Source organism: Coturnix japonica, chromosome 10 (assembly GCF_001577835.2).
Source record: "Coturnix japonica isolate 7356 chromosome 10, Coturnix japonica 2.1, whole genome shotgun sequence".
Classification (NCBI taxonomy): domain Eukaryota; kingdom Metazoa; phylum Chordata; class Aves; order Galliformes; family Phasianidae; genus Coturnix; species Coturnix japonica.
This window is the reverse complement of record NC_029525.1, coordinates 7,866,299-7,891,996: the sequence shown is the minus strand read 5'-3', so window position 1 is coordinate 7,891,996 and position 25,698 is coordinate 7,866,299. Positions and strand designations below refer to the sequence as shown.

Here is a 25,698-nt window from a genome sequence, read left to right as displayed (position 1 = left end):
TCCCTCAGCTCAGAGCTCGCAGCTCACAAGATGGCGGCCCGCCTCGCACCGCGCTTCAGCTCAGGGCGGAGCTCTGCGGGCGGAAGGGGGCGGTGGGAGCTGCGGGCGCGGCCCTTCTCACAGGGAGCCCTTCCTGCTCCTCCTCCTCCCGGCGCTCCGCATCGCGTCACTGCGCGGCGCCGGCGCGTGTAGCCGCCATGGCCGACATGGAGGAGCTGTTCGGCAGCGACGCTGACTCGGAGGCCGAGCAGAAGGGTGCGGCCGTAGGTTGCTGTGTACCGGCCCGAGGCCCTCCGGCACAGCAGGGCGGAACGCGGGGCTTCGGTCGGGTTACCAGCCGGGGTGGGGTGGGGGTGTGCCGCCTGCCGGCTCCTTGCTTTTCATTGATGATCAGGGGGCTGGAGCACCTCCCCTATGAGGACAGGCTGAGGGAGTTGGGTTTGTTCAGCCTGGAGAAGAGAAGGTTGCGGGGTGACCTCACTGCAGCCTTTCAATACATGAAGGGAACTTACTCCCAGGAGGGGAGTAAATTCTTGGAAAGGGCTGACAATAGCAGGACACGGGGAAATGGTTTTAAGTTAAAAGAGGGAAGATTTAGGTTGGACGTTAGGGGGAAGTTCTTTACTAGGAGAGTGGTCAGGCCCTGGAACAGGCTGCCCAGGGAGGTTGTGGATGCCCCGTCCTTGGAGGTGTTCAAGGCCAGGTTGGACGGGGCCCTGGGCAACCTGATCTAGTAAAGGTGTATGTTTGGTGGCCCTGCCAGGCAGGGGGTTGGAACTACATGATCCTTGAGGTCCCTTCCAACCCGGGTCATTCTGTGATAGGTGAAAAGTGCTAACTGGCATCATAAGGGACAGCCATGTAGCACCTGGCTATGGGCGCTGCCTCGGAGTTCTTAGCTTTGTGTAACGGCTTATTCCTTCTACAGCTCTAGAATCTTAGATAATAGCTGTTGGCTGGGTGTATTGGGTGCTACTTGCGGACGTTCTTTGCGTTGTTGTTGGTAAACATTTTATTGTTATAGGTAACTTGTGTGCCTTGTGTAGTTCTGCTGTTGGGTAATGCATGCCTGTGTCCCTGTTTGAGCCCACATAGGGATGGCTTAACTTTGAGAGACGATGTTTGTTTTGCAGATAGTGATTCTGGTTCAGACTCTGACTCTGACCAGGAGAATGTGGGCTCCGGCAGCAACGCCTCAGGCAGCGACAGCGAGCAGGATGACGAGCGGGAGGCAGCAAAGCCCAGCAACAAGGAGCTGTTTGGAGATGACAGTGAGGACGAAGGAGCCTCCCATCACACGGGCAGTGACAACCACTCCGAGAGGTCGTACAATCGCTCCGAAGCTTCAGGTCACTCTGAGCACGAAGACAACGATCAGTCGGATGTGGACCAGCACAGCGCTTCAGAAGCTGCTCATGACGATGAGGAGGATGAGCGGGGCCATGGGTCTGATGAGGGCAGTCACCATTCGGAGGGAGATGGTTCAGAAAAGGCCCATTCGGAGGATGAGAAGTGGGGGAAGGAGGACAAAAGCGATCAGTCGGATGATGAGGAGCGACAGCAGAACTCTGATGATGAGGAGAGACAGCAGAACTCAGACGATGAGGAGAAAGCACAGAACTCCGATGAAGATGAGAGGCCGCAGATGTCTGACGATGAGGAGAGGCTCCAGAACTCTGACGAGGAGAAGATGCAGAACTCTGACGACGAGGAGAGGCCGCAGGTGTCAGACGAGGAGAAGGTGCAAAACTCAGATGATGATGAAAGAGCCCAGCACTCTGATGAGGAGAAGATGCAGAACTCTGACGATGATGAAAGGGCCCAGCACTCCGATGAGGAGGAGCAGGAGCATAAATCTGGTAGGATCCAGTGCAGTTGTAATGGTTTGCTTCTTGCAGCCTGCTTTGTTTTCTATTGTTTCATTTACATTGGCTTGAAAAATTCAGACTTAAACATTAATCGCACAACTTTCAAATGTGGACATCTTTTTAATGGGTTGTATGTTTTTTTTTACACAGTGTGTTTAAATTACTCCTAATCTGAAACAATGTGATTAATAAAAGGAATTTTGAAACATATGAAGCAGAATTCTTAATCTGCTGAGAATAATTATGCTTCTTAGGAGAGTCTGCAAGAGGCAGCGATAGCGAAGATGAAGTTTTGCGAATGAAGCGGAAGAAACCAATTGCATCAGATTCAGAGGCGGATAGTGATACAGAAGGCCAGAAAGGTAAAGGTGGGATTGGTTTGTTGGCTTTTGGCTCATTTGTCTTTTAATCCATCATTCATCTGCTATGGTACTTGATACAGTTGATAGCATTCTCATTGTGATGTAACTGCAGTGCCATGGGCATGGCAGAGTGGCACAGAAAACATGCTCTGTGAGGCAGCACGTGCTTTATTTTTCCTGGTGATTTCTCTTTAGCTTTGTCATCCTCCACGAGGGACAGAGCTTTTCTTTTGTGAGTGTTAGTTCACACCCCGTTGTCAGAGCTCAAGGTGCACCTTATCACAGGAGCCTGAGAAACCCTCTACTGGACATGATATTTTGCTGTCCAAGAGAACATGTTGCTTTTAATGAGAAGTAAAACTTCCAAAGCGTGCAGTGAGGTTGCTTGTCGTGTGTTTAAACTGTTCACTTGTGTAAAGGATGAACTTTAACTCTTGATTTGTCTGTTGCCATTTTTCACCTGGAATTTCAGTAATGGAGCCTTTCCAGAAAAGCACTGACCCTCCAGCTTCAAAACAAGGGGAAACTTTTTCTTATTTCTTGGGACAAGAGAATAATGTGTGCTTCGTAACAACTAGAGATCCTTAAACTTTGTAGGAGATTTTAAGTGGTAATAAAAGTGAAGGCTTATTTTTTCTGTGTTTGTTTTTGCATGAAGGGGTGTGTACGTTTGCATGTATGTGTATCTTAAAACAGGAACATTTCTCTCCAGAGCACGCAGACGTTATGGACCTGTTTGGAGGAGCTGATGACATTTCTTCAGGGAGCGATGGGGAAGACAAGCCACCAACTCCAGGACAGCCCATAGTGAGTAGTCTGACTTTTGAAGTAATGAACCCATTGTTCCACTTGGAGATCTGCAGTGGCAGTGGGGTTTGATAGTACTTTATTGGAAAAAGTGTTAACAGCATTAAGTAAGAACCTACAGGTAATTTTGCCCTGGCCAAAAGAATGATTGAAATTTTATGTACAGCAATATTAGATGTATTGATATGCCTTTCCCCAGCCCTGCTGCACTTCTTCCATATGGAAAAAATTACATGTTTGATGGCCATCAGGTGAAATACAAATTGAAAGGTCTTCTTGGTACCCTACTTAGGGCTGTTTGACAAATATTGTCATTTCAAGCCTTGAAGATATTCAAGAATGTTGTTGTGTTGTTGTTTTTTTTTATCTCATCCCATGCTTATTTTCTCATTCCTTGCTGAAAACTGTACGTCAGCTCTCTTGCTGCTTCCTTTCTATCTTTGTTTTCTCGAGTTCCCTCTGGTATTTGAAATGGCTTTCAGTGTAATATAAAATGGATTGGTTTTACTGAAAAGGTTTGAGTGCATTTATAAGAAGCTTTCTGATCTCTTTACATGCCAGTAGAATTGTTCTCAGTCAAAATGGAATCGCTTTTTCCAGCAACAGGAGTCAGACTGATATGTTTCACTTTTGCTCCTATTGTGCTCCTTTGCCATTAGGATGAGAATGGGCTGAGCCAAGAACAGCAGGAGGAAGAGCCTATTCCAGAGACAAGAATAGAGGTAGAAATACCAAAAGTAAACACAGACTTGGGTAACGATTTGTATTTTGTGAAGCTGCCCAATTTCCTCAGTGTGGAGCCCAGGTAATTCTACATTAAATATGCAGTTGATAAGTTGTTGGGTTTTTTAGTGTTTTGCTTTTGTTTTAGCAGTGCAATTATACTGGCTGTATTTTAAATGGTTAACATTAGGGTGCACACTAAGGTCAAGGATGTAGGCTGGTGAGTGGGCCATTTTATAAAATTACCTGCATTTAATTCCAGACTTAACCCTGACCTTTTCATCCTGATACCGAGGAAACGTTTTGTTCTGAAGCAGGCTTGCTTTTTCTAGGTGGAGCCATTGAGAGGGTGTGAATGTTAAAGTGGCTGTAATTGAGGGTGGTGGAGATACTTGGGTTGGCCTCCTGCAGTGCAGAATCAATGCAGTAAATTACATTGCTGCAGAAATGGCTGTCTCACAGGCACAGTGCCTCCTGTTGTGTGCAGTGTATAATTTAAACTTCACAAGCACCAGTTATTTTGCACAAGAATAATCCAAATTAACTTGTGGGAGCACTAATACTGTGTTGTATAATTTATTACAGACCATTTGATCCCCAGTACTATGAGGATGAGTTTGAAGATGAGGAAATGCTTGATGAAGAAGGGAGAACGAGATTAAAACTAAAGGTATAACATGAATTTTCCTTCTCTGTGCTCACCTAACCACATGTTATCAAAGCCTGTTACAGGTATTATATAATGGTGTTTTGAGTTAGGGTTTAAGTTACGAGGGTATGGGTGAGTTCACTGCTGGAATATTGCTGAGTTTTAGAAATGCTGAAAAAAGAACAAATTAAAAAAACAACCTGTTAACAGCTACCTTTCCCCTGTAAGAGCCGTTCCATTCACCTTCATCTCTTTGTATTATACAGCAAATCATTTAGCCCTTCTAGCTGCAATTCTTGACAAGCATAGGGTGTATTTTACAGTACTCCACTATGAGCTTAACAAAAAGTTGCTGTTCTAACAGGTAGAAAACACAATACGGTGGCGGATGCGGCGAGATGAGGAAGGAAATGAGATTAGAGAAAGCAATGCCCGGATAGTCAAGTGGTCGGATGGAAGGTTGGTTTGAGCTTTTTGCTTTTGGAGGAATACAGCTCCTGTTTTCACAGTGGAATGCTGTAGTCTCAGTGCATTGAAAATGCTTTGCTCTGCTTTGTTTGCAGTGAAATATAGTTATTATAGTATATGGGATATGCAGAGGCTTTTGTTGTTTATAAATGAGGCAAAAAATAGACTGTAGTGACTTTATCAAGTAACGGGTACATTAATCTCTTTTAAGCATGTCTCTTCACTTGGGAAATGAGGTCTTTGATGTGTACAAGGCACCGCTGCAGGGAGATCACAACCATCTGTTTATCAGACAAGGGACAGGTCTGCAAGGACAGGCTGTTTTCAAGACAAAGTTAACCTTCAGGTAAACATGATCTTCTGTATCAAATGGTGCTACTTCTTTTCCAGTTAAGTACTGTAACTACTACATAGAGATCGCGATTAGTAAGCATTCAGAGCTCAACTGTTTGCTAAGTATGTGCTATTTTTGGAGGGTTTGGGAAAGATTTTTCCTAAGCTGGATGTCCCAGTTTGAAAGGCTGATGTGTTATTCAGTGCAGTATCAAGGCAACATGTATTCATTTACTTTTTAAATGTATTTTAGTTTGTATTGTTGAGAGCAAGTCTCCATCTGAATCAGAGTGGTGGCTGTCAGGGTGGTGATTATGACTTGGGATATTGAAGTGAAACGTGAGGATGACTTTATGGCTGGTAATGGACTGCAGGCAGGGTGCTGAGAGAGGAAGTGATGTCTCAAATAGCTATTATTGTGCACAGCAGTAGTAATGCTTTTACTCTTGCATAGATCAATCTTTCAAATCTTAAGTGTGCCTGTCCTGTGATCGACAATTAAAAACAGATTCCTTTTATAAGTATTTAACCCAAAGCAATTTTCCAACAGGCCACACTCTACAGACAGTGCCACCCACAGGAAGATGACTCTGTCTCTGGCAGACAGATGTTCAAAGACCCAGAAAATTCGTATTTTGCCAATGGCAGGTCGTGATCCGGAGTCTCAGCGCACAGAAATGATTAAGGTATCCTGACATGGAACTTCCTTATCTGCTGATTTAATCGTTTCAAAAATAAAGAAAAACATCTGGAATGTAGCTGAACATTTCAGAACTTTTGGTGCGTTTCTGGAATACGGTGTATTTTGGAGTAACAAGTAGTAATTGTTAGCAATGTGTGCTGCTTGTACGTGCAGCTCCCTTGTTTAAAATTGCTTAATCTTATAGATCACCAGAAAACATCAGAATCACGTACACTCTTCCCATTGCTGTGAGAGGATTTCAAAAGCTGCAGTAGACTACTGAGATTTTTATAATGTTTGACTCATCCTTTGTATTTTGCTGCTTTCTTTGGACAGAAAGAAGAGGAGAGATTAAGAGCTTCCATTCGCAGAGAATCTCAGCAGCGAAGAATGAGGGAGAAGCAGCATCAGCGTGGTCTGAGTGCAAATTATTTAGAGCCCGATCGCTATGAAGAAGAGGATGAGGGAGATGATGCCATCAGTCTAGCAGCTATCAAAAACAGATACAAAGGTGGCATCAGAGGTAATAGTAAACCTTACCAGTACTGAAGTAGGGCCTTTGCAATTCAGGTGGACTTATTTCACAGAATCCTTTTAAGATTACATTTTGCCACTTAATTTGATACATGAGGAGATGTGAATTCAGTTCATGCAAGTTTACGTCATTTAATAATATTTAAATTAGATCCTGTCTGTTTTTTTCTGGGACTAAATGTATGAGGAATATTTTTCATACTTTCTTTTTCTCACCAATTTCAGATAAATATTTATCTTCTCATTTTTCTCTGTAGAGGAACGTGCTAGAATCTATTCTTCAGACAGTGACGAAGGCTCAGATGAAGATAAAACACAAAGGCTACTCAAGGCAAAGAAACTTACTAGTGATGAGGTAAAAAATGCCTTTGTTCTTAAAAAGCTACTCGTTTTCAGTCAGGAACATGCACTTTATACAGTTTGTAAAGCTGACGTTTTTGTAGTTTCAGTTTTGCTGTGATTCGCATAACATTTGTGTTGGCGGGCTGATTAATTAATCATGCCGATTTCTTATTTACTGCATTAGTTCACAGATTTGAGTGATACCTGGAGGAGATCCTTATTGTCACTGCTGATTGCATGGAAGAGCAGGTGCTGTGCAATGTAAAGTGACTTCAACAGAATCATGCAGGCAGGAAGAAGGCCCAGCACCAGAACACTAACGCAGTGCTGTCTCCTAAGCTTAATTAGATTCTTACTACCTGCTACCTTGTAGGTTACAAGAAGTGTTTTTGTGCTGGCATGCCGGTTTGATTCATCTTCCAGTCCTGTTTTACTTTAAATTATATTTTATTTCAATTAAATGTTTATGTGTAGAATAACGTACAGAAGTTTAAAAACAGAAGTTTGGGTAGGTCGGTGTTAATTTATGGAATGCTTTTCAATGCTTTGTTCAACTTTGGTTTTACATCACTGTTTCCCTTAAGAGATTATTTTATCTCAGCCCTTGTCCAAGATTTTTCAGTCACTTTCCCTTAGTCACATCTACCGTGCTGGACCAAACTGTAATTTTGAGAGCTCTGTTGGTGCTGGCAGATTTATTTTTCATCTTATGGACAAGACACTGCTGGCTGTTAGTTTGTAATGTAGCAATGTTGGGATTTTGCAATTCTAGTCTCTCAGAAGAAAGGCCTTGTTAACCGTGTTTCTCTGCTGCTTGAGGATGGTAGCCTCCATTTTACAGTTGCACGCTGTAAAGGCAGTATTCCTGTCAGAACCACAGAGGGGTGCTGCAGCTCTAGTTAATGAAACCCAGCCAGTAGAGCACAACTTACTTCCTACATGCTCGGTGAAAGTACAGTATCTGTATATATGAAGCACTGCTTTTCTGTACTGTCAGTCAACAGCACAGCACAGATCTTTGTCCTGCTAACAGTTGGTTAGCAGTGCTGAGAATGTCAGGCTGTTATTAATACCTTTTATCACTATGTGGCAAGTTACCGTTACTCTAATTAATGAGGATATTCAGCACATAGGAAGGTGAGTCATTAACAATAGCCCTGCTAAATTATAAGAGAACAAACATTCTGAGGAAGTAGCTGTGATTGAGATTCCCACCCGTACTAATTTGTTTTCCATGCTTAAATTTCCTTCCTGATTCAGATTCTCACCATTCTAATTCAACATTAATATAGAATAAAATGTTTTGAGTGATAAGTAATTAGAAAGGCTACATTGTCTCTTGCTGCTTCTTAAAATCCAATTAATGTGTGTTGCTCTTAATAAATAAAACTAACTAATGGAAGTGGAGATAAGGTTACTTATGCCTGAGGGTATTTTCAAAGTTACTTTTCTTTTTAAACTGTAATTGATTGCCACTCATCCTTTGTGTCAAAATGGATGAGTTTTGCATCAGCAATTGACTTGTAGTGTGAACAAGTGTCTTCAGAACTGGTGGTGCCTAGCAGGCTGATTTAAACAGAACTGGTGTAAATGTGTTTCGATTAACAATCAAACTGTTGGCTCTGTATTTAAGTGTTAGGAATTGGTCATCCAGCCTGCAAAAAGTCATTGCAGTATTGTTACAAACAGGAGATTATCTAGAAATAGTGTGACTGGAAAAAAAAGAAGTTGAGTTCTATATATTGATAAGGTGACCAGAAGCAATTTGGGCCTGTATTGTAGGCTACTTGGTTAATCAGAATCTGTTAACTGGGTTTTTGCCTGTTCTTTTGTTCACAAACAGTTTTTCCATAATTTCAGTATTTTCACCCTGCATTGTGAATCACTCACCTGTTTTTGCTGTTTGGGTTGATTTTACAGCAAACACGAGACCTGTGTCACCAAGTTAGATGTTTTTCTTCAAGTTTGAAGATTTAATAAAAGAGATGTACAAGTATTCTATTTTATCCGGTCTAGTAGTTAGCAGCCCTGCCCACAGTATTGCGGTGAAACTAAATGATCCTTATGGTCCTTTTCAACCCAGTCCATTTTATGATTCTATGATCTGTAGGAAAACACCAGATTTTAGTTTGCATCATGCATTAGAGACTGTATTTTAGCATTTGAATTAAATGGTGTGAGGTGCTTTAACAGCAAAAGAACCAACAAAACAGGCTGTAAGTTATCTCAAGTGATCGGCTCATGTCAGGTTCTTTGTGAATTCCTCTGAGTAACTGAAGTCGCACTGATTGGAGTTCCCATGACCAACCCTTTGAAGCCTCCTACTCTGTATTTCTAGGTCTATAAGCTGTGGGATTGTTTCTCAGTACTAGTGGTTCCTTATCAGTCTTTCTCCCTAATGCCAGGATGCGGTAGGCAAAAACACCTGCCAATTCATGGGATTTTTGTGTTGCTTTTTTTCTCAGTAGCTCTAGCTTAAGGTTTGCAAGCGTCAGCAGTCTGAAAACTGAAGGGAGCTCTCCAGGCTGTCTGAAGAGAAAGCTTCTCTGTGTTGAAAATTTCCCTATGAATTCTAAGAATTACCCATGCTCATAGGCCTTGTAGGCTGTTGTCACTGTATAAATAGCGCATCCTTTTTGAAGAGCATATTTAGAACCCCAGTGTTAGGAATCTCAGGGAAATGTTATGCTTATCTCCTTAATTCTTAACTGCTGATAGTGATATTACATACGCCATAAACCCAGATTGGGAAATTACTCTTGCACGGTAGTTTACTTTGAAGCAGATATTGATGCATTCCCACTGAGGTGAATGGGGGTGCAGCTGTATTGTGGACCCTCTTGGCTTTGGGGATTGAGGCTGGAACCAGTGCTAACCAGTGAAGTGCAGCACTAGAGAGGCTTGAGGTGGAAGTACTAGAACAAATAATTTTACTCTTCCTTCAAAAAAATCCTTGTTGTTGTCTGTTCTGAAGCTGTTTTTTATTTTAGCTTGAGTATGTTTTTTATTCTTCTTTCTTGCCTCAAGGAAGGGGAGCCTTCTGGAAAGAGAAAAGCAGAGGATGATGACAAAGCAAGTAAGAAGCATAAGAAGTATGTCATCAGTGATGAAGAGGAAGATGATGATGATTAACACTGAGGGAGCACTAAGGTTGCTTCTTATATATACATATTTATATATAAATTGTACAGTTCTCTTACAGGAAAGATGTAAGTAGCCTTATTGGGGTTATTTTGATACAGGCAAATTCCATTGAAATTTGTGTTTCTGGTGTGAATAAAAGTCGGTTTCTTTCTTTTTACTTTCTCATATTTTTACATCTTACTGCAGCAGCTGCTGCAATGGGGATCAGGGATCATCACGGCGCCAGTTTTTAAATCTTGTACAGAACATTTCAGTTTTGAAAACTGTAATACAAACTGGTTGTACAATGGAATGAAACTGAATAAAATAGTGGTCTCACTGAGTTTATTAGGAAAAATCATAATCTTCATACAGAATGCCTAAATGATAAGTTTTCCCAGCCAAGTTATGGAGATGAAGGTTACCATTTGTACAGAAGATTTGGAATAACATGTGAGTAGCACAGTGCCATCCTGTTTTTTCCTGCTCTTTCCTTATTTACTGCTGGCTGTGGATGGTATGTTACTATGCTGTTATATTTTGATATTTTTGACTGAAAGTTTTTCTTATCATATCTACTCTGAGTAAACTGTGAAGTTTCTGTAGTTAGAATAGTAAACCAACCATGTAAGAAGTTTATTTTTTCATAAATTGAACGAAAATCCAGGTCTTAGCTGAATGTTAGCATCAATAAGAACAATCACATTAGCAACATAACTCAGAATAGAAGCACTTGTTTATACAAAACTAATGAATTTCTTCAAATTCATGAAAGGTTTCTTTAACAACTGCAGCGAGCCACACTGAATACATACCCTAGTAATACCATTTTGTAATCTCATGCAGGCCTTAATGATGCATTTTCCTCTTGTTCCTACTTGGCTGAAAAGACAGCAGAGGAGAATATTGTGGACAGATCATTGCTGCTTTTATGCTATTTTTAAACACCTTATTTGATTATGCAAATAGCATTGCAAGATGAGAAGAGGCTACAAGAAATGTCTATCTTTTCCACTCTTTAAGATTATGTTTCCCACATGTAGTTTCCCTTGCTGGTGAGATAACATTTCTGTGTTATCTATGTTGTTTTTCTAACTGGCTTTTCAAATAGTCCTAGAAAGCTTGCGGCTTCATAGAGATAGCAGGAAGAAAGCAGAAAGCACAGCTTAATGCCTCTTTAAATGCATTGAGTGATGCTATGGAAAGTTTGCTTTGTGGATTTATGTTTCGTAAGATAAAGTAGCTAAGAGTTATGTAAGAATAAATGTTACTCATCTCTCTCCTGCCCAGATGAATTATGCTTTTCTATAAAAACTGTTGAGTTACAGCTTTTAACCTGGCTGTCTTGCCTTTGAAATGTGTAATTAGGCAAACAGTTTACTGAAGTACTCTTACCTCCATTTTTCCTGCCTGGAAGGTGTGGGAAGCACTCTAGCTGCAGAGGCACAGAGCTCTGCACGCCTTAATATATTCTGCTCAGCAGCTGACTGCGGTGTAGACACTCACAAATACGAAAACAAAGTGAAAAATGTCTACTCTGAAGTCTGAGTGCTGAGAAACTGTTCCATTGTTGTTGTTGTCATTGTTACTAAGAGATCCTGCTTCTCTTCCCCGTGCAGATAAAACCTTTCTCCATCTGCTCGAATTTTGACCCTGTAATCCTCTTAGGTTAGACCTCGGCTTGGAGTCTGGCTCCTCACATGTGGTTACCTGCTTTTCTGTTGTAACCTGCTCAGGAAGCTGTAGAAAAAGGGAGTTGTTTCTTATGCTATATGGATGCTAAGCTTTCATGTCAGAGTCTCCCAGGTGCCTCCTAAGCAGCAATGCAAGGAGTATGGAAATGCACCACCTTTTACTGCTGATGTGTTTGCTTAATGTCAGTTTAATTAAAGCATTGGTTATTTTTACTGTATTCCAAAGGATTTAATCATTCTTATAGGTCTGATGCTGACTAAGCCTTTACTTAGTAAATGGGCTACTTTAGCTTCCAAAAATGAGGCTTTTGTGGATTTAAAAGATTAAAAGCAGTGCTTTTTTCTACTGTCTTCTTTTGTAAATTGCTCTTTTAAAGTCTTATTAAAACGTGGAATTTTAGAAGGTGTTTTCTCAGCCTAAATTGGTTTAACAATCACCTTTTAATTAAAGTCACTTGGACACACTTTGTCTTATCCACATTTGTTGATTGTGAGTGTGATGTACAGCTTTGTTTCACTCATAGGCACTTTTTTTTTGCTCTCCCTTTTCCCAGCTTCCAAGTATGTGAAAATTACTTGGAATTGTTTTTTCTTACCCAAATCAGAAATACAAAGCTGAAACTAAAATGTGTAAGGAGAAGGAAAGAACAAGTAGATGAACCATATTGACTTTTGTACAAACTGGCCAGAGTATTTCTTCCTGAAAGATTATGATTTGAACAATTTCCAAACATAAAAATCTGTTTGAAGAGCTGATAATGAGCTGAGTATTAGATTTTCTGGCCAGTGGTAGAGTGTAAGATCAATTGTCTTGAAACCATCACTGAAAGGTGTCCCTAGCTATGTAGTTTTGTTGTTTCAGCTATCTTGTTCAATTGTATACTTGCCAATTGCTGGACTGGAATTTTCTTTCTAACACTGACTAGCATTTTCTTCCATCTTAGACATGCAAGTCGACACAGTTTTCATGCTAAAGCAAGCCTGGTGGATCAGGGGCTGCCCTCAGAAGGGTGCAGCTGCCCATGCAGTCCTCTCTTTAGCAGCAGGTTTGGCAATACCTGGCTTAGCTCAGAGTAAATTTGCTAAACTCCCAGGACATTAATTTTCTGCCGTGTTGGAGTTTTGTGCCAGATGGGCCAACAGAACTACCTCATTGGCCATGTGAACATGGCAACCAGCTCAGTAAGATAGCATGTCATGAAGACACAAGGGGTTATGGCGGAAGGATGCTCTCTTCGGCAGAGTTGTGAACATTTACTTGGCTGCCTTTTGAAAACTTAGCTGGACCGTGTAGAGGGTCTACTCTAGATAGCTTTCTACTGGTGTAGCTGCCTCAGCTGGCACATTTATGTGTCAGTTGTGACTGGAGGTGGTACAAGGGGTAGAACAGGGCGGTTCTGTGTGTGGCAGCAAGTTTTAACTCAGCTCAGATGTGAAACTGCAGCCACAGGAATGTGTTAAACATGAGATGGTGACTTTCCAGTGAAGTCATAGGTATTTATTTCTCAGGCAGTGGGCATAGGAGCCCGTGGTGTCAGCCCGTTCTAGTGGAGTGCTTTTCTTTAACAGCTTTATGCTGCTGGTCAAGGTCTCTCTCAATCAAGAGACTGTTACATGGCAAAGAAGGAGAAGATTTTGTTTCTGTTAAATGTTCTTTTAATATTAGTTGTAAGATGTATTTACATGTTAGATGTGTGAAATGTAGCTGTGCTGTTGTAACACTTAGACACCTGCCTGTGGCTTGACTTGGAAGTGCTTGTGGAGAGCAATGTGACTAACACCTCGTGTTGCCTAGTGATGCCCTTTCACTTGAGCTGGGGTTTTTTTAGTGCTTGTCTGGACATGAAAGACTTACAGAAAAGCTGCAAGCAAGTGTTGACTGCTAGCTTGTATCTTTAATTGCTTTAAAACTCTTGGGCATTCTGATGAATTATATAAGCTTAAGTAGCTGAGAAAATGACATAAAATGAAGTAAATCCCTGCTGAAATCATTCTCAGACAGAATCTGACCAAAAAAATCCTTTCACAAGACTCTTGACATTTTTCTTTTCTTTTTTTTTTTCTAGAGGAGTTTTTATGGTTTCAAAACTAATGGACTGATGCTTGGGGGGAAAAAAAGGAGTTATTGAAGTGGAAACTTAACTAGAAAGTTCTTATTTGTTGCTTTGTTTTCTCCATTATTTTGTGAAGAAATGAGAGATAGTAGAGCCAGTTTACCAACAAAATCAACCTCATGTCTTTTGAGTTATGATGAAATTTTCTGGGAAAGAATGGCATTCCTGCAGTTACTGATAGCCATGGAATCATATATACACTATATTCTTCATATGTTGTAAATTAAACATAAATAAAATCCTAAAAATGGTGAAAGTATCAACTATCACACCCTCTTTTTTTCTATCCCATGACTGAATAACTGTTTGTGTTTTCAGGCTTTTCCTGTTTTCCTCAAAACACTTCATAATGTAACTGGAAAAGACACGCTGATCCTAGCGTGATGATTTGTCAGTTAATTTGTGGGTTTTTCTCTCCTTTGTCAATGTAAAGGTGCACAACACACATTCAGTACAGAACAGGCTCTTAGAATAGGATTCATTGTTGAGCTCTACCGTAAATCTTTTCTTTTTTCTGATCTTGCTTGGATACTCAAGGACCACTCTCATTTTCATATGTAACAGAAATAGACTGAAGTTTTTGGCAGTACTCAGCATCTTTCATTCAGGTGTTCAGTACACTTGTACATAGTGCTCGTGTTTGAGAAGTTGTCCTGCTTGGTTGGCTGAGGGTTGTATTGTCAGATGTGTAACCTACTAACTAAGTCCAGTGCTGGTGCTGGTTGTATTTAACGCCAGCAGCATCAAGTTTTGTTTACAAATATGGAATAAGGTTACTGTATTTAGACTATGCAAACTTGTCATCTCCCAGTCTTATTTTTCAGCTTAAAATAAACTGCTACTCAGACTATACTGTTTATGAAGGGAGGAGTGCATCCCACAGCAGATAAGGAAGGATCAAGCCAAAGTGTCATGGTTAAAACATGGTGGGCTGTTTTTTCTTACTTGTTTTTCCCTCACAGAAGTAACTGGAAAAAACTCAACCAGCAGCAGTTTACAACGTTAGAGGTTTTCTTCTTTCTTGCAAACAAGTTAATCAGTGTAGGTTTAAGGGAAACACGTAATCCAGACTCTGAAATGTATCTGTCTGTAGATAGATAAATCTTTCACATTAACATCAGCACGACTTGAGTTATTATCCTTTCTCCATAGCCTCGTTCCTACTTGTTATGTGTCAGATTGGATTGAATTTCCTGTCTTGGCACTCCATTTTTTAATTTATTTTTTTTTCTGTTGCTCAGGAAAGGAAATGAGAACATTTTTCCCTTGGAGAAAACAGGCAGAATACCTACAATCATTTTGAAAAGTATCAGTGATAATTTGCAGCTTCACAACTGATGATGAAACAAGAGGCTTAAATAGCAAGGACAGAAATAGAGGAGTGTTAGCTTACTGACTAAAAGTGTTTGTCTGTTTTTCTACCCAACAGTTCTGTGAATTTTCTTGTGATGTAGCTGATGTTTTTTTTTCTTGGAAGTCTTAAACCGTTTTACTGAACCCTCCTTATGATTTACAAGCAGGATAGAAGCTTTGAGTAATGTGACGATAGCCAGTCTAAACTAAAGTACTGCTGAGATGAAATAGCTTCCAGAATAAACACACGGGATTCTTAGCCCAGTGAACTTTAAGAACTCAGTCAAGGATATGAAGGCTGTCCTAGGGAACAAAATCTGTCTATTCATCCAATGAGGGTGGCATAAAGCATGTTATAAAGACACTGTGAGTATTTATGGATGTTTGTAAAAGGCTGAAGAGAAGTGTTGTCTAGTAGAATGCTAACTGAAGCCTTGACCTGTCACTGTGTGATTAGGCATTGCTATAGAAACAGGAGATTTATTTGTTTCAGATAAGAGGGGGGATCAGATTCCCTGAGAAAATGAGATTTTAAGTAGGATGTGCAAATAAAACATGCTTGGAAGGAAAAGATAGACACATGTATTTGATAGAAAATAGGGGAATTTATTACTGTCCTCTGAAGCTTTCAAGACAAACTGGTCCTAATTTCAGCGCCCAGCAAAGCGTGCAGTTCCATGACATGCCTGGTCACAGTCAGTATTAATTTCAGCTCTGTATTGAAACTTCTCTGAGAACATACAGAATGAGCCAGCAACCTGCAATATAGATACTGCATCGACAGCTTCTCAGTGCTGTCCATTGCAGTCCAGAGTGAGGAATGCAGTTTTATAAAGTGATTTCTGTCTCCCTGTCGGTTTCTCCCAGCTTATTTAACATTTAGTTTAGGAAAGAGAAGTTCAGTTGACCACAGTACTCTTAGGACATTGCTATTCACTGAGTCAAAGTGTCCTAATATGGGGTTATATCTTCATCAAAACACAAGAGTACTTTTTTTCTCTTACAGTCATGCTTAGTCATGGGTAGTGGGATAAACACTGAATAGATTTTTATCTTGACAACCAGCTGTCTTGATCTGGCTGCTTTTACTCTGTGTACGTGTTAGATGGGATACTGCTGTAAATACAGATGTTTGTTTGGATATTAAACTATTTGTGTCTGTATTTAAATGTTCTCAGTTGTACCGGGTAGGGGGATGTTCAGGGATAGCAGGAATTGACTGATGTGGGCTGAATGAGTTTTCTGCAGCCCTGTCTGCCTGTGTTCTTATCACGTAAGTAACATCTGTGTATCTATTTTGGTTACTTACAATCCTTCTCTGGTTGATCACAAGGAATGTGTGTGCTGTAACCATTTAGATAACATTTCCCCAGGATCTCCACTGGCAGTGACTTTCTGCTCTTGAAGTAGGCAGTGGTGGAAGGCTTATTCCTGTCCTTCAGTAGGATTCCTCCTCACCATTCAGTGGTGTGGGCAGGTGCTGCAAGCAGACTGCTCAGTCCTGTGGACAGCTTGTTCTTTCGGAAGCCATTCATTCATGGTTGCCTTGAGTGAAGGCTTCTCTGTTGTGACCTGAGTGATACTGCTGTTTTCAGGGCAGTGGCAGAGCACAAGGGACTAGAGCAAAGACCTGATAGTTTCGTGTCTCAACTGTTCGTTAAGGACCTCATTAACAGCGAATTCTGGGCAGTTCCTTAAAACTGTTAACAGCTTTAATTGTGTGTTCAGCTAGGCAGACAGCTATCTGCTGAGTTGTGAGCACTTGGATCAGTGCATCATTTCACATTCTCTAAGAATTAATTGTAGATGATACCAGGATGGGCTTGTTAGCTTAAACAATTGGCATTTTATAATGTCTTTAACCATTTTGTTCCTTCTGATCTTGTTTAGAAAAACACACTGCTGGAGGATATTAATGAGGGTTTCACTGCAAAGAAAAATGGTGTATTCCCTCTGTTTATGTGGCTATGGGAGAGCCAGCCTTCCTGTATCAACAAGCGAGTCACAGTTTTTTATGAGGGATTGATATGAGGGAGTGGTGTTTTATGAGTACCATTTCCAGGTTTTAAATGTGACATTCAGAAATTTGTATATAAATCTAATCTGTCTGGGATATGGTAAAAAACTGTGTATCTCCAGATGAAAGTGTTTTCTGAACATGATCTCAAAGTGACCGTGCTTAAATTGAGAACATTTCACTAATCTGTGGATATGTTACCCTCTTACCAACCCCGTTTGATCTCTCAGAACTAAATAGGATTATACTGGCTCTCATACTTTTCTCAAACGCTGACTCCGGAGTAGCTGCTAGCATTTGGCAGGCAGCACCATATGTGTGTTTGTCTGTCTTAGGATCTAATCTTTCCATAGCATGACATTACTAGATGCTGGGGAAAGCTAAATCTATGAATGCAGCACTGCTAGTTTGAAGGCTGGAGCCATTTTGTGATTTGATGCTCGTGGACTTCAGGACCATAATTTTTCTTAGTTATTTACTACCTCTGCTGCTGTATTTTTAAAGCTCATATTCATGTAACAGTGGTTTAAAACTTGATTCTGTCTTTGAACTTCTTTGCAAGTAATCCACACAGAATAACTAAGAAAAGCTGGCCTGCTATGAAAAGCTTATGTCAGGTGTGTGGGAGACCTGTTAAGAACTGGCTCTGGAAAAGGTGAAGAGCTGCTGAGCCAGCTGCAAGGGATAGTCATGTTTCTGTGCGTAGTACTGTGTGAAAGTAGCCTGCAGCTGAAATACATCTCTCTGCTGTGGAAGATGCAATTCCCAGGTAGATTGGAAGGAAATTTTAAGTCAGCAAATTACTGTGAGGCATGTTTTGTAAACTTCTGAGCCTCCCTGCATCCCTCCTCTCCCCCTCATTTTTGACAGTGTCCTATTAAATCTCTTTAAGCTTTCCTACACAAATGTGTTTTGTTGTTAGGGAACATCACTCAGGGTGTGCTGGTGGGTTGGCTTGTGTTGCAGGGAACCTAGAGATGAGTCTTAAGACTTTTCAAAACAGTTAGGAAACCAAGATTTCATGTTTGGATCGGAGATCTTGGGGAGCAGTTTAAAATGCATTCCATGCTATGGGGCTTAACTTTGGGAATATCAAAATCTGAAATATTCTCAGCGCTGGGTGCAAATAGGAAGGGATTCACAATCTGCTCTTACCTCTCTGTGGTTCCTGAATTTGAGAAGCAAAAAGGCATTATTTTTTAAATGTGTGATTTTAACATTTCAAAAGGAAATATGGATTTCAAGCGTTATTAGAAAACTCTAGGCAAATTGGCACTTGGACAACTTTTGCTCCAGAAGGGGTCTGGCTTTTAGATCGATCTTTCAGCAGGTTGCGTATGTGTTTGAAAAGTGGAAGAGTTTTAAATTTCAAGGAGATCTGAAAAATGCTGAATCTCTGCAGTAATTAGTCGAATTCTGTGTACATGGTACATTAACTTTGGATATTTCTTCTGGTACCTTCTCAGTACTAGATGCCATATTGTTTTGGCAGTATATGGCTCTCTAAGTCCGCACGTCCACCCTGTGGCGTGGACTTGGGTGCTTTGAAAACTAGTTCTTGTCTGTATGGGAATAGATGGATGGAAATGTGTTGTTTTGAAAGCTGAGAAATGGCAGAGCTCTTTGCAGATGTTTAATCTAGCCAGAGGGGCCTCCCTGAGAGCTGCAGTGCTTCCAGCCACTGCCCATCTGCAGGAAGCTCCCTCCCTTGGGCAGAGCTGGAGCATAACTGTACAAAAGGCAAAGGCACAGGAGGCATCTGTAGCATATGTTCTGTGTTGGCCTTGCGTACAGGGGTTTGATGTAGCTGGGTTTGAGAGAGACGTGATGTTATTTTTTGCTCTTTGGAAATGTAATTGATGGAGACTGGGCTTGCATTTTAAATAAAAAGCAAGCAAAACAAACAAACAAACACAAAAAAACCACCAGCAGATGTGCTCTGTCTTTCTGAAACACATACTCGTTACTCAGCAGTACACAGGTTGTCTGCCAGGAGAACGTTTCCTGGGATGCGATTCCAGATGGTACTTTTAAGACGATATAAATACATGCATGTTGTGACCAGTAACAAAGACAATCTTAAAATAAACAGAAAATCTGAAACTTGCATAATGTTTAGAACACACAGCAGTGTAATTTAGTCTGAAAAGTTATTTGGATTCAACAAATAAAATACATGATCTTTCTCATGTATTTGTGCACACAGGTGTTCTATGCCCTTGTACTGCAGCAATTCAGCCAAGCTGTGCATCAGGTGAGATTTAGATTGGATATAAGGAAAAAGGATTTTTTTATGATAAGGGCTGTGAGGCATTGGCACAGATTGCCCAGAGGTGTGGATGCCCCATTCCTGGGGCACCAAAGGTCAGGCTGGATGGGGCTCTGAGCACCTGGAAGAGCTGTAGGTGTCCCTGTTCAATGCAGGGAAGTTGGGTTAGATGACCCTTTCAACTCAATTCTGTGATCTCTGCACTCACTGGGACGTGGGGTGATCTGGTGCAGCACCCTGCTCTTGCAAGGGGCTGCCTGGTGCAGGGCTGCCTGTGTGCATCATCATTCATCAGCTGTTCCATCTGAATGGATCAGTGTTGGTGGTGCATTTCTGATCTTGCAATGCTACGTTCTGCTTTACACACAAAAAATGTTTGGATGTTACCAAACTTAAAGTCTCCCAGGTGTTTTAACGAATGCAGTTTTATTCTGTGGCTGAGTGGACACTGTTGATAACAGTGGGGTTTGCCTTGTGTGGGAGGGAAGACTCAGAGGTTCCCATTGTGTGATGTGACAAAAGAAGACCAGCTGGAGGACCTGAATGGCTTACAAACCCTGTAAAGAATTTACTCAAGTGTTTGAAAAGCAGAAGAATATTTGTTAATGTAGCAAAATTGTGCAGTACACAGTTCTGTGTGCTTTGGTTCTTGGTGCTCGTCACAAAATGCCAGTGACTTTAGGTTCACAGAAGAACTGACATGGCTGTTGTATGGTAACTACTGAGTCACAGCCTGACCCACTGATGGAGCACCTGGGGAAAGGACCCAGTCAGCCCAGGGAGCACAGGTGAAGGCAATTCACCTGAGTGACCAGAAGGGGTGGAGCCTGGCGGCACCTCTCTTAGACCTCATTTAAGGGCTGACTGCCAGTGGGGAAGGATCTCTTTCTGGAGATCCCTCCTTGGTGAAGCTTTTCCCTGCAAACCTGGAATCTTCTGATGTGGGTGAGCAATCTTCTTCCATTCGCTTACAGCACCTTTCTATCATCACACCTCTGTTGTAACACCTTTCCCGTCGTATTGATCTGTCCAATTGCTACAGCTGTAAAGTCTTGAGAGGTTCTCTAGTCCACCTCAATGCTCTGACAGAGGATTAACTAGATATTGGCTTTCTGGCTTTCCTGGCAGATGTTAATCTGTGATCTCTTTGTGACACTTGTGCTGCTTAGCTGTCTTTAATTTTCTAATGTTTTTCTGAGTCTCAGTTTACCTTTTGTTGCATTTTGTCAGTGTGTTTTCTGCTTTTAGTAGACAAGAACGAGCTGCAAGTTTATGGCTATTATTTTTGGATTTTGAGAATTTTTCTAAATACTATGATGCCTTTCTCAATCCATTGTGGACCGCTGAGCCTATTTACTTAGAGCAAGGTGGATTATTACCACTCCTGGAAAAACAACCTGTCCTAAGGCCTTACAGCTTGACTGCTCTATTGTCTGTCTGTATATTGGAAACCCTGGAGCAATGGCTGTGTATTTAAGGAGGTCATTTGGCAGTAGCAGGGGAAACACCTTTGTACTTCAGTGTGACCCCTGATAATGCGCATTAGCAGAGTGTTTAATGTGAAAAGCTGAGATTGCTGCTTTGGGCCGGTTGCAACCAGTCTATGTCGTCACTCATCAGTTTAGGGCTTCAGAAGGGAACAGGGCAGATTAGGAGAGAGTAGCACATGAAATTCCTGTTTTGGGCAGCTTTTTGGTTCATGTGACTGGTTTCCATAGCAGGAAAATATGCAGCTTTGGTTAAACCTGTTACGCGTAACCTTGTTGTAGTGCTTTCAAATGATTCCTGTATTTAACAGCAGTGCTGAGCAGTGTAAAATCTGACGTTGCCAGATAGGAACTGCTCCTGCACCGAACGGCAGCTGGCAGTTTTCCTGCCTTGTCATGTGTGCTGGCACCAGCTCTGACAGCCCGATGGGCTGATTCACCGCCCCAAAAATGGGCTGTGCTGCTGTCAGCCCTGCTGGCATCGCAGTGCGATTGAGGGCATGAAGTGAGATTGCCTTCTGAGTGCAGCTGGTAGCCAGGAACCTGTGCGTTGTTAGCCCTGAATCTGAAAGGAAATCATGTTTTGAGCTGTAGAGCCCAGCATGTGCTGGAATGCAAACAATTTGGGCAGCGATCTCTGCCAGGCCTACAAAGGTGATCCCACAGGATGGCTTAAGTGTGGGGCTCTGTGGGCCATGGGTGCACATCTGCTAGCAGGAGGAGCTTGTTCATCACTGTGGTGATCAAATTGTCATCTCTTCAGCAACAACTCCTCTTGGCAGGTTTTCTTTCTGTAAATCCACCAAGCCTGTAAAGCAACAGTTGCCATTTGGAGCAACGTGGTGGTGAGGAAGGATTTAAGTTTTTGCTGTGGTGAGTGATTTCTGTGGGGAGTATTTGTAGTGCAGACCTGATAATTTCCTCACTACGCATCTCAGGAACTACTCAGTGAAGTGCAGGAATCGTTCACATTAATCCCTTTCCTGTGTTGGTTTGGGCAGCCTGTTGTGTCACATCAGCTCTTTGGTTGGCCCCAGGAGGTTATCGTGCACCTGTGAGGGCCTTCCTCCTGCTTTTTGGTCACCACTGCACTGCCCTGCCAGCCTTTGTGTCCTCTGACACTGTGAAGGAAGTCCATGCTGTTGTCTCTTTATTGCTGTTTGCTGTAAATTGTGCGTATAATTGTGAATTCAGCAATGGTTTTAATTTTTTTTAGACACATTTCTGTTTTCAGGACTGGCTGAAAGCATTGTTTTCCCCTAACCTTCCACTTAGCCCTCTGCTGCTGGCCGCTAAGGTTCTGAATCTCCATGTCTGCTCTTTTAACTGATAATAGCTAATCACCACCTATTGCTAAACATTCTGCATTGTGATTTCTTTCCCTTTATTTTTTGCTGGCCTGCGCTGTTCTCTTTCATTTTGATTTATAGCTCTACATGTGGGTATGTTAATGGAAAAACCTTGAAGGGGACAGATTGTGTATGCACAGACAGCCACTTCAGAGAGAGCTGCGTTTAGCTGCGTGGATTTCCATGTATGCACTGCATTATGGCTCAGAGGAGCAAGCGGGCCGTGAATTTAATTTAGTAAATGTCTCTCCTAACCTGTCACAGTGCTGCTTGTTTTCTCTAGAGCATGTGCTTTGATGGGGGCTGTTGATTCAGCAAAAGCAATGATAGCCAGTAGAGCTGATGAAACGCTTCAGGAATAGTTTATCCCATACATTATTCAGCGCCTGTTGCAGTTTCTGATCACGTAATGTGTTTGACCATTCCTGGCTGTTGTGTACCACTTAGCCCCTGGTCCTCCCAGCAGGACAGCTCTCCCAGCTGCCTCACAGCTCCCTAGGGATGCAGAAGGGCACAGCAGCTGCTTAAGACTTGCTGCTGGGCTCAGTGTTGGCTCTCTGGAAGTGGAGAGAAGCTTTCATGCTGAGGGTTCCCCCAGAACCCCAAGTCTGTAGTGCTGGCAGTGCCCCAAAATGTCCTCATAGGAGGCACCATTGGCATGACTGCTTCCTGTGCTGCTGTTCTTTCCCATCCTTACCTACTCCACTTGGAAGAAGAAGGGAGATGAGGCTTTTCTTGAAGTCAGTCAAGACATTGCTGCAGTCTGAGGTCTTTGCTTCACTGGCTGCCTGAGAGGGCCTTTCTGGCTTGCTCAGCAGAGAACCTGAGCCTCAACCCAGTCAGTATCACCACTGCCTTCATGGCTGTTCTGTGGGAAGCTGTGGGGTGGAGGACAGAGCCATTGTGGGTGTACTTTTGATTTTGCTCTAACAAAATGTGACCTTAAGGTAATCTGATGCCGTGTTTTCTTTAATAGCAAAAGTTTCTGCCAAAAAGAGTTGACAAAAATAATTCCCGTTCCAATGTCCTGGTCTTTCCCTCACACCACTTTACCAGTAGATCTACCTGTGAGGCCACAGCATATAAATGGGATTATTGAAATAATCAGAGAGTTAAAAAGATTAAAAAATCCTCTTAAAAGGAGAAAGGCTTGTTCTTGTACTAAACTCCTTCCTCTGTGAACTCTATCATTCCTGGCATCTCACAGTCTTGAAAAGCATTAGAGATTATCGCTGGCCTTGCAAGTGTGTTTGAGGAATCTGTCTCCACCCTGAAGCCAGTGAGAAGAGAGGATGGAGGGAGAGGCAGTGTAAGTTTGGCAAAGGTTCCATCACATGTTTACATGTTCTGCTAAGGCAAATTGCCTGCAGTGGCAAATCCAAGTGATACAGTTCCACTTTTTCCCCGGAGCCATGTAGTACTGAATGGGGAAACAGTTATGAGACTGTTTAAATATTGCTTTGTTTAGCAGCTGAGATCCTTCCTGATCTTTCTTCCTTCCAGTGAAGCAGTACTTAAATATCTGTCCCAGAGCAAGTGTTCAATTTAATTGCTAGGGTCAGTTTGTTGTTAGGACACCACCTCAGCACCCTCAGGTCAGTGGTGCTGCTCCTGCTGCTGTTGGGGAAAACTGCTGTAAAAGCCCAGCTCTGACAGCAGTTTATTCTTGAGGCTGGTTAATGGCAGGTAACAACCTTAAAAAAGCACCACAGAAGTTTATCAGGGCTGGAGCTGAAGCTTTGCCCCCTCAGGTAAACATTTTGGAGCTATTGTTGAACTTCTTGTATTTGCGCTGCAGTATTGTCTCACCATGCAGTACTAGTTCTCCCTTTCAGAACACAGCAGTTAGGGGAGCAATCACAGCAGCAGTTCTCATGCAGTTCTGCTGGCTTCTTCTACAGCCTTTATGTGTGGCTCAGTCAATCCCAAAGGCTGCCCAAAATCAAATGCTTGAAACAAAGCATCTGATGCATGAAATGGAGAGGCACACTGTGCCAACAATTGATGTGCAGTGATGGGTTAAAAAAGCATCTGTCCCTGGGGCTGTTTGAGGAAGGACAGTTCCAGGAAGAACAGTGCTGGAAACCTGGGCTGTGTTCCCACAAACCTCAGTGCTGTTCCAGGCAGATGTTCCAAGCAAGGTGGTGCGGATATCTGTTGAGAAAGCGTGCCTGAGAAGACACCTGTTTGCAAGACTCAAGGGATGAGGTGTGAAGCACAGAAGCACACATCGTTGTAAGACACCTGAAATCAGCGCTCATGACCCAGAAGGTATGTTGTTATCCTCAGTTGCAGCTTACTTCCAAGATCACAGAAACCTAGAATCACCAAGGTTAGAAAAGACCTCTGAGATCATTCAGTCCAACCGCAAGATGGTACCAAAATCAGGATTCTTTTTCTTTTGTAATAGAGGAACATCTCTCTCACGTGAGAATGTACCCTATCTGTGTTAGAGAGGAAGGAGTTACCTCTCTGGAATGGAATGAACTTGGGCAGCACCAGGCATTTCAGTGTCACAGCAGATGGTCTGGCATGCCGTAAAAATAAGGTGAAATGTAATACATTCTCCACCATCAACTTCTGTAAAAAATGCAGCATCTAGCAAGGACTGCGAGTCCTGACATTCATTCTGCAGAAAGCAACGACACCAAAATGCCATACCAGATAGGTTAATCACTGGTAATTTAACCCAGCAATAGCAAGGGGAAACTGGCTTGAAAACGAGAAGGTCATGTTGAGTTGCTTCTCTGGTTTCCCAGGCTAAGGCCCGCTGTGTGTCCCTGAAGGACCCAGGTGAAGCTAAAATTAACTCACTCCGATGATTATTTTTTTAATAGTAGATATGTTTAGATATAATCCTCAAGGGACCCCACTGCTTTCTCTGTGCACTGAAATGTTCTACCGGGGGAAATAATAGTGCTATAAATACAGCCTTGTTTAGCTAGGTCATTACCTTAGGGGTATTACTGATAGTTCTCAAGGGACTTGAGTTACAGCCATGAAAAATCGAGCAGGGAAAGGAAAAAGCAGTACAGGGTGATCCCTTTGGAAATGACACTTTGCTTATGCAGTGGCCTGTTGTTACAGCAGCAATCACGTTTAAAGGGCTTGTGTATGCAGGCCATGGCAGTAATTAGTGCAGCATTCATGAAGGCTGATCAAATGCTTTGTCACAGATTTCTTTGGACCAGCTTTTGCCATCAGTTCTTTGTTTGCTTCCCTGTATTTGTTTTTCCCTATGCTGGAAAATAGAGCAGTGCACAAAGCTTTGAGGATCCAGACAAAAAAACATGATTTTGTCACATTTCAACCAACAGATTTCCACGCCAATTCACTTAGACATCTTCCAAAGCATTTAATATATTTGGTATTCCATATTCAGACAAAAATGTCACTCTTTGTAGGAAATAATCTCTTTGATTTGAATGTCTTTTACCCTTTGTAGGAGCAGAACTCGGTGAGCTACTGACTCTGTTTCCCCTGGGAGATGCTGCTCCAATTTCAGTAATAAAGTGGGCAGGGTT

At 42.0% G+C, this 25,698-nt stretch overlaps 1 protein-coding gene across 2 annotated transcripts; it reads left to right on the top strand.

The window, feature by feature from the left end:
* The first annotated feature begins 120 nt into the window (after window positions 1-120).
* On the top strand, window positions 121-13,958 carry LEO1 (LEO1 homolog, Paf1/RNA polymerase II complex component). 2 transcript variants are annotated; one of them, XM_015872814.2, is made up of 12 exons: window positions 121-255; window positions 1,134-1,859; window positions 2,123-2,230; window positions 2,943-3,037; window positions 3,697-3,842; window positions 4,346-4,430; window positions 4,774-4,868; window positions 5,089-5,223; window positions 5,761-5,896; window positions 6,229-6,415; window positions 6,684-6,781; window positions 9,796-13,958. In XM_015872814.2, the coding sequence occupies exons 1-12, from the start codon at window positions 198-200 to the stop codon at window positions 9,898-9,900; spliced, it is 1,974 nt and encodes a 657-aa protein (XP_015728300.1). In that variant the 5' UTR covers window positions 121-197; the 3' UTR covers window positions 9,901-13,958. The 2 variants fall into 2 exon arrangements, with proteins under 2 accessions (XP_015728300.1, XP_015728299.1); XM_015872813.2 differs by having other exon boundaries at window positions 2,123-2,236.
* The last annotated feature ends 11,740 nt before the right edge of the window (window positions 13,959-25,698 follow it).

Excerpts from the sequence above, each read along its gene's own strand:
- LEO1 (XM_015872813.2), top strand. The coding sequence starts at position 198 with ATGGCCGACATGGAGGAGCTGTTCGGCAGCGACGCTGACTCGGAGGCC. Across the intron at positions 5,897-6,228 it reads AGCGCACAGAAATGATTAAG|AAAGAAGAGGAGAGATTAAG; the intron begins GTATCCTGACAT and ends TTCTTTGGACAG. Across the intron at positions 6,782-9,795 it reads AGAAACTTACTAGTGATGAG|GAAGGGGAGCCTTCTGGAAA; the intron begins GTAAAAAATGCC and ends TCTTGCCTCAAG.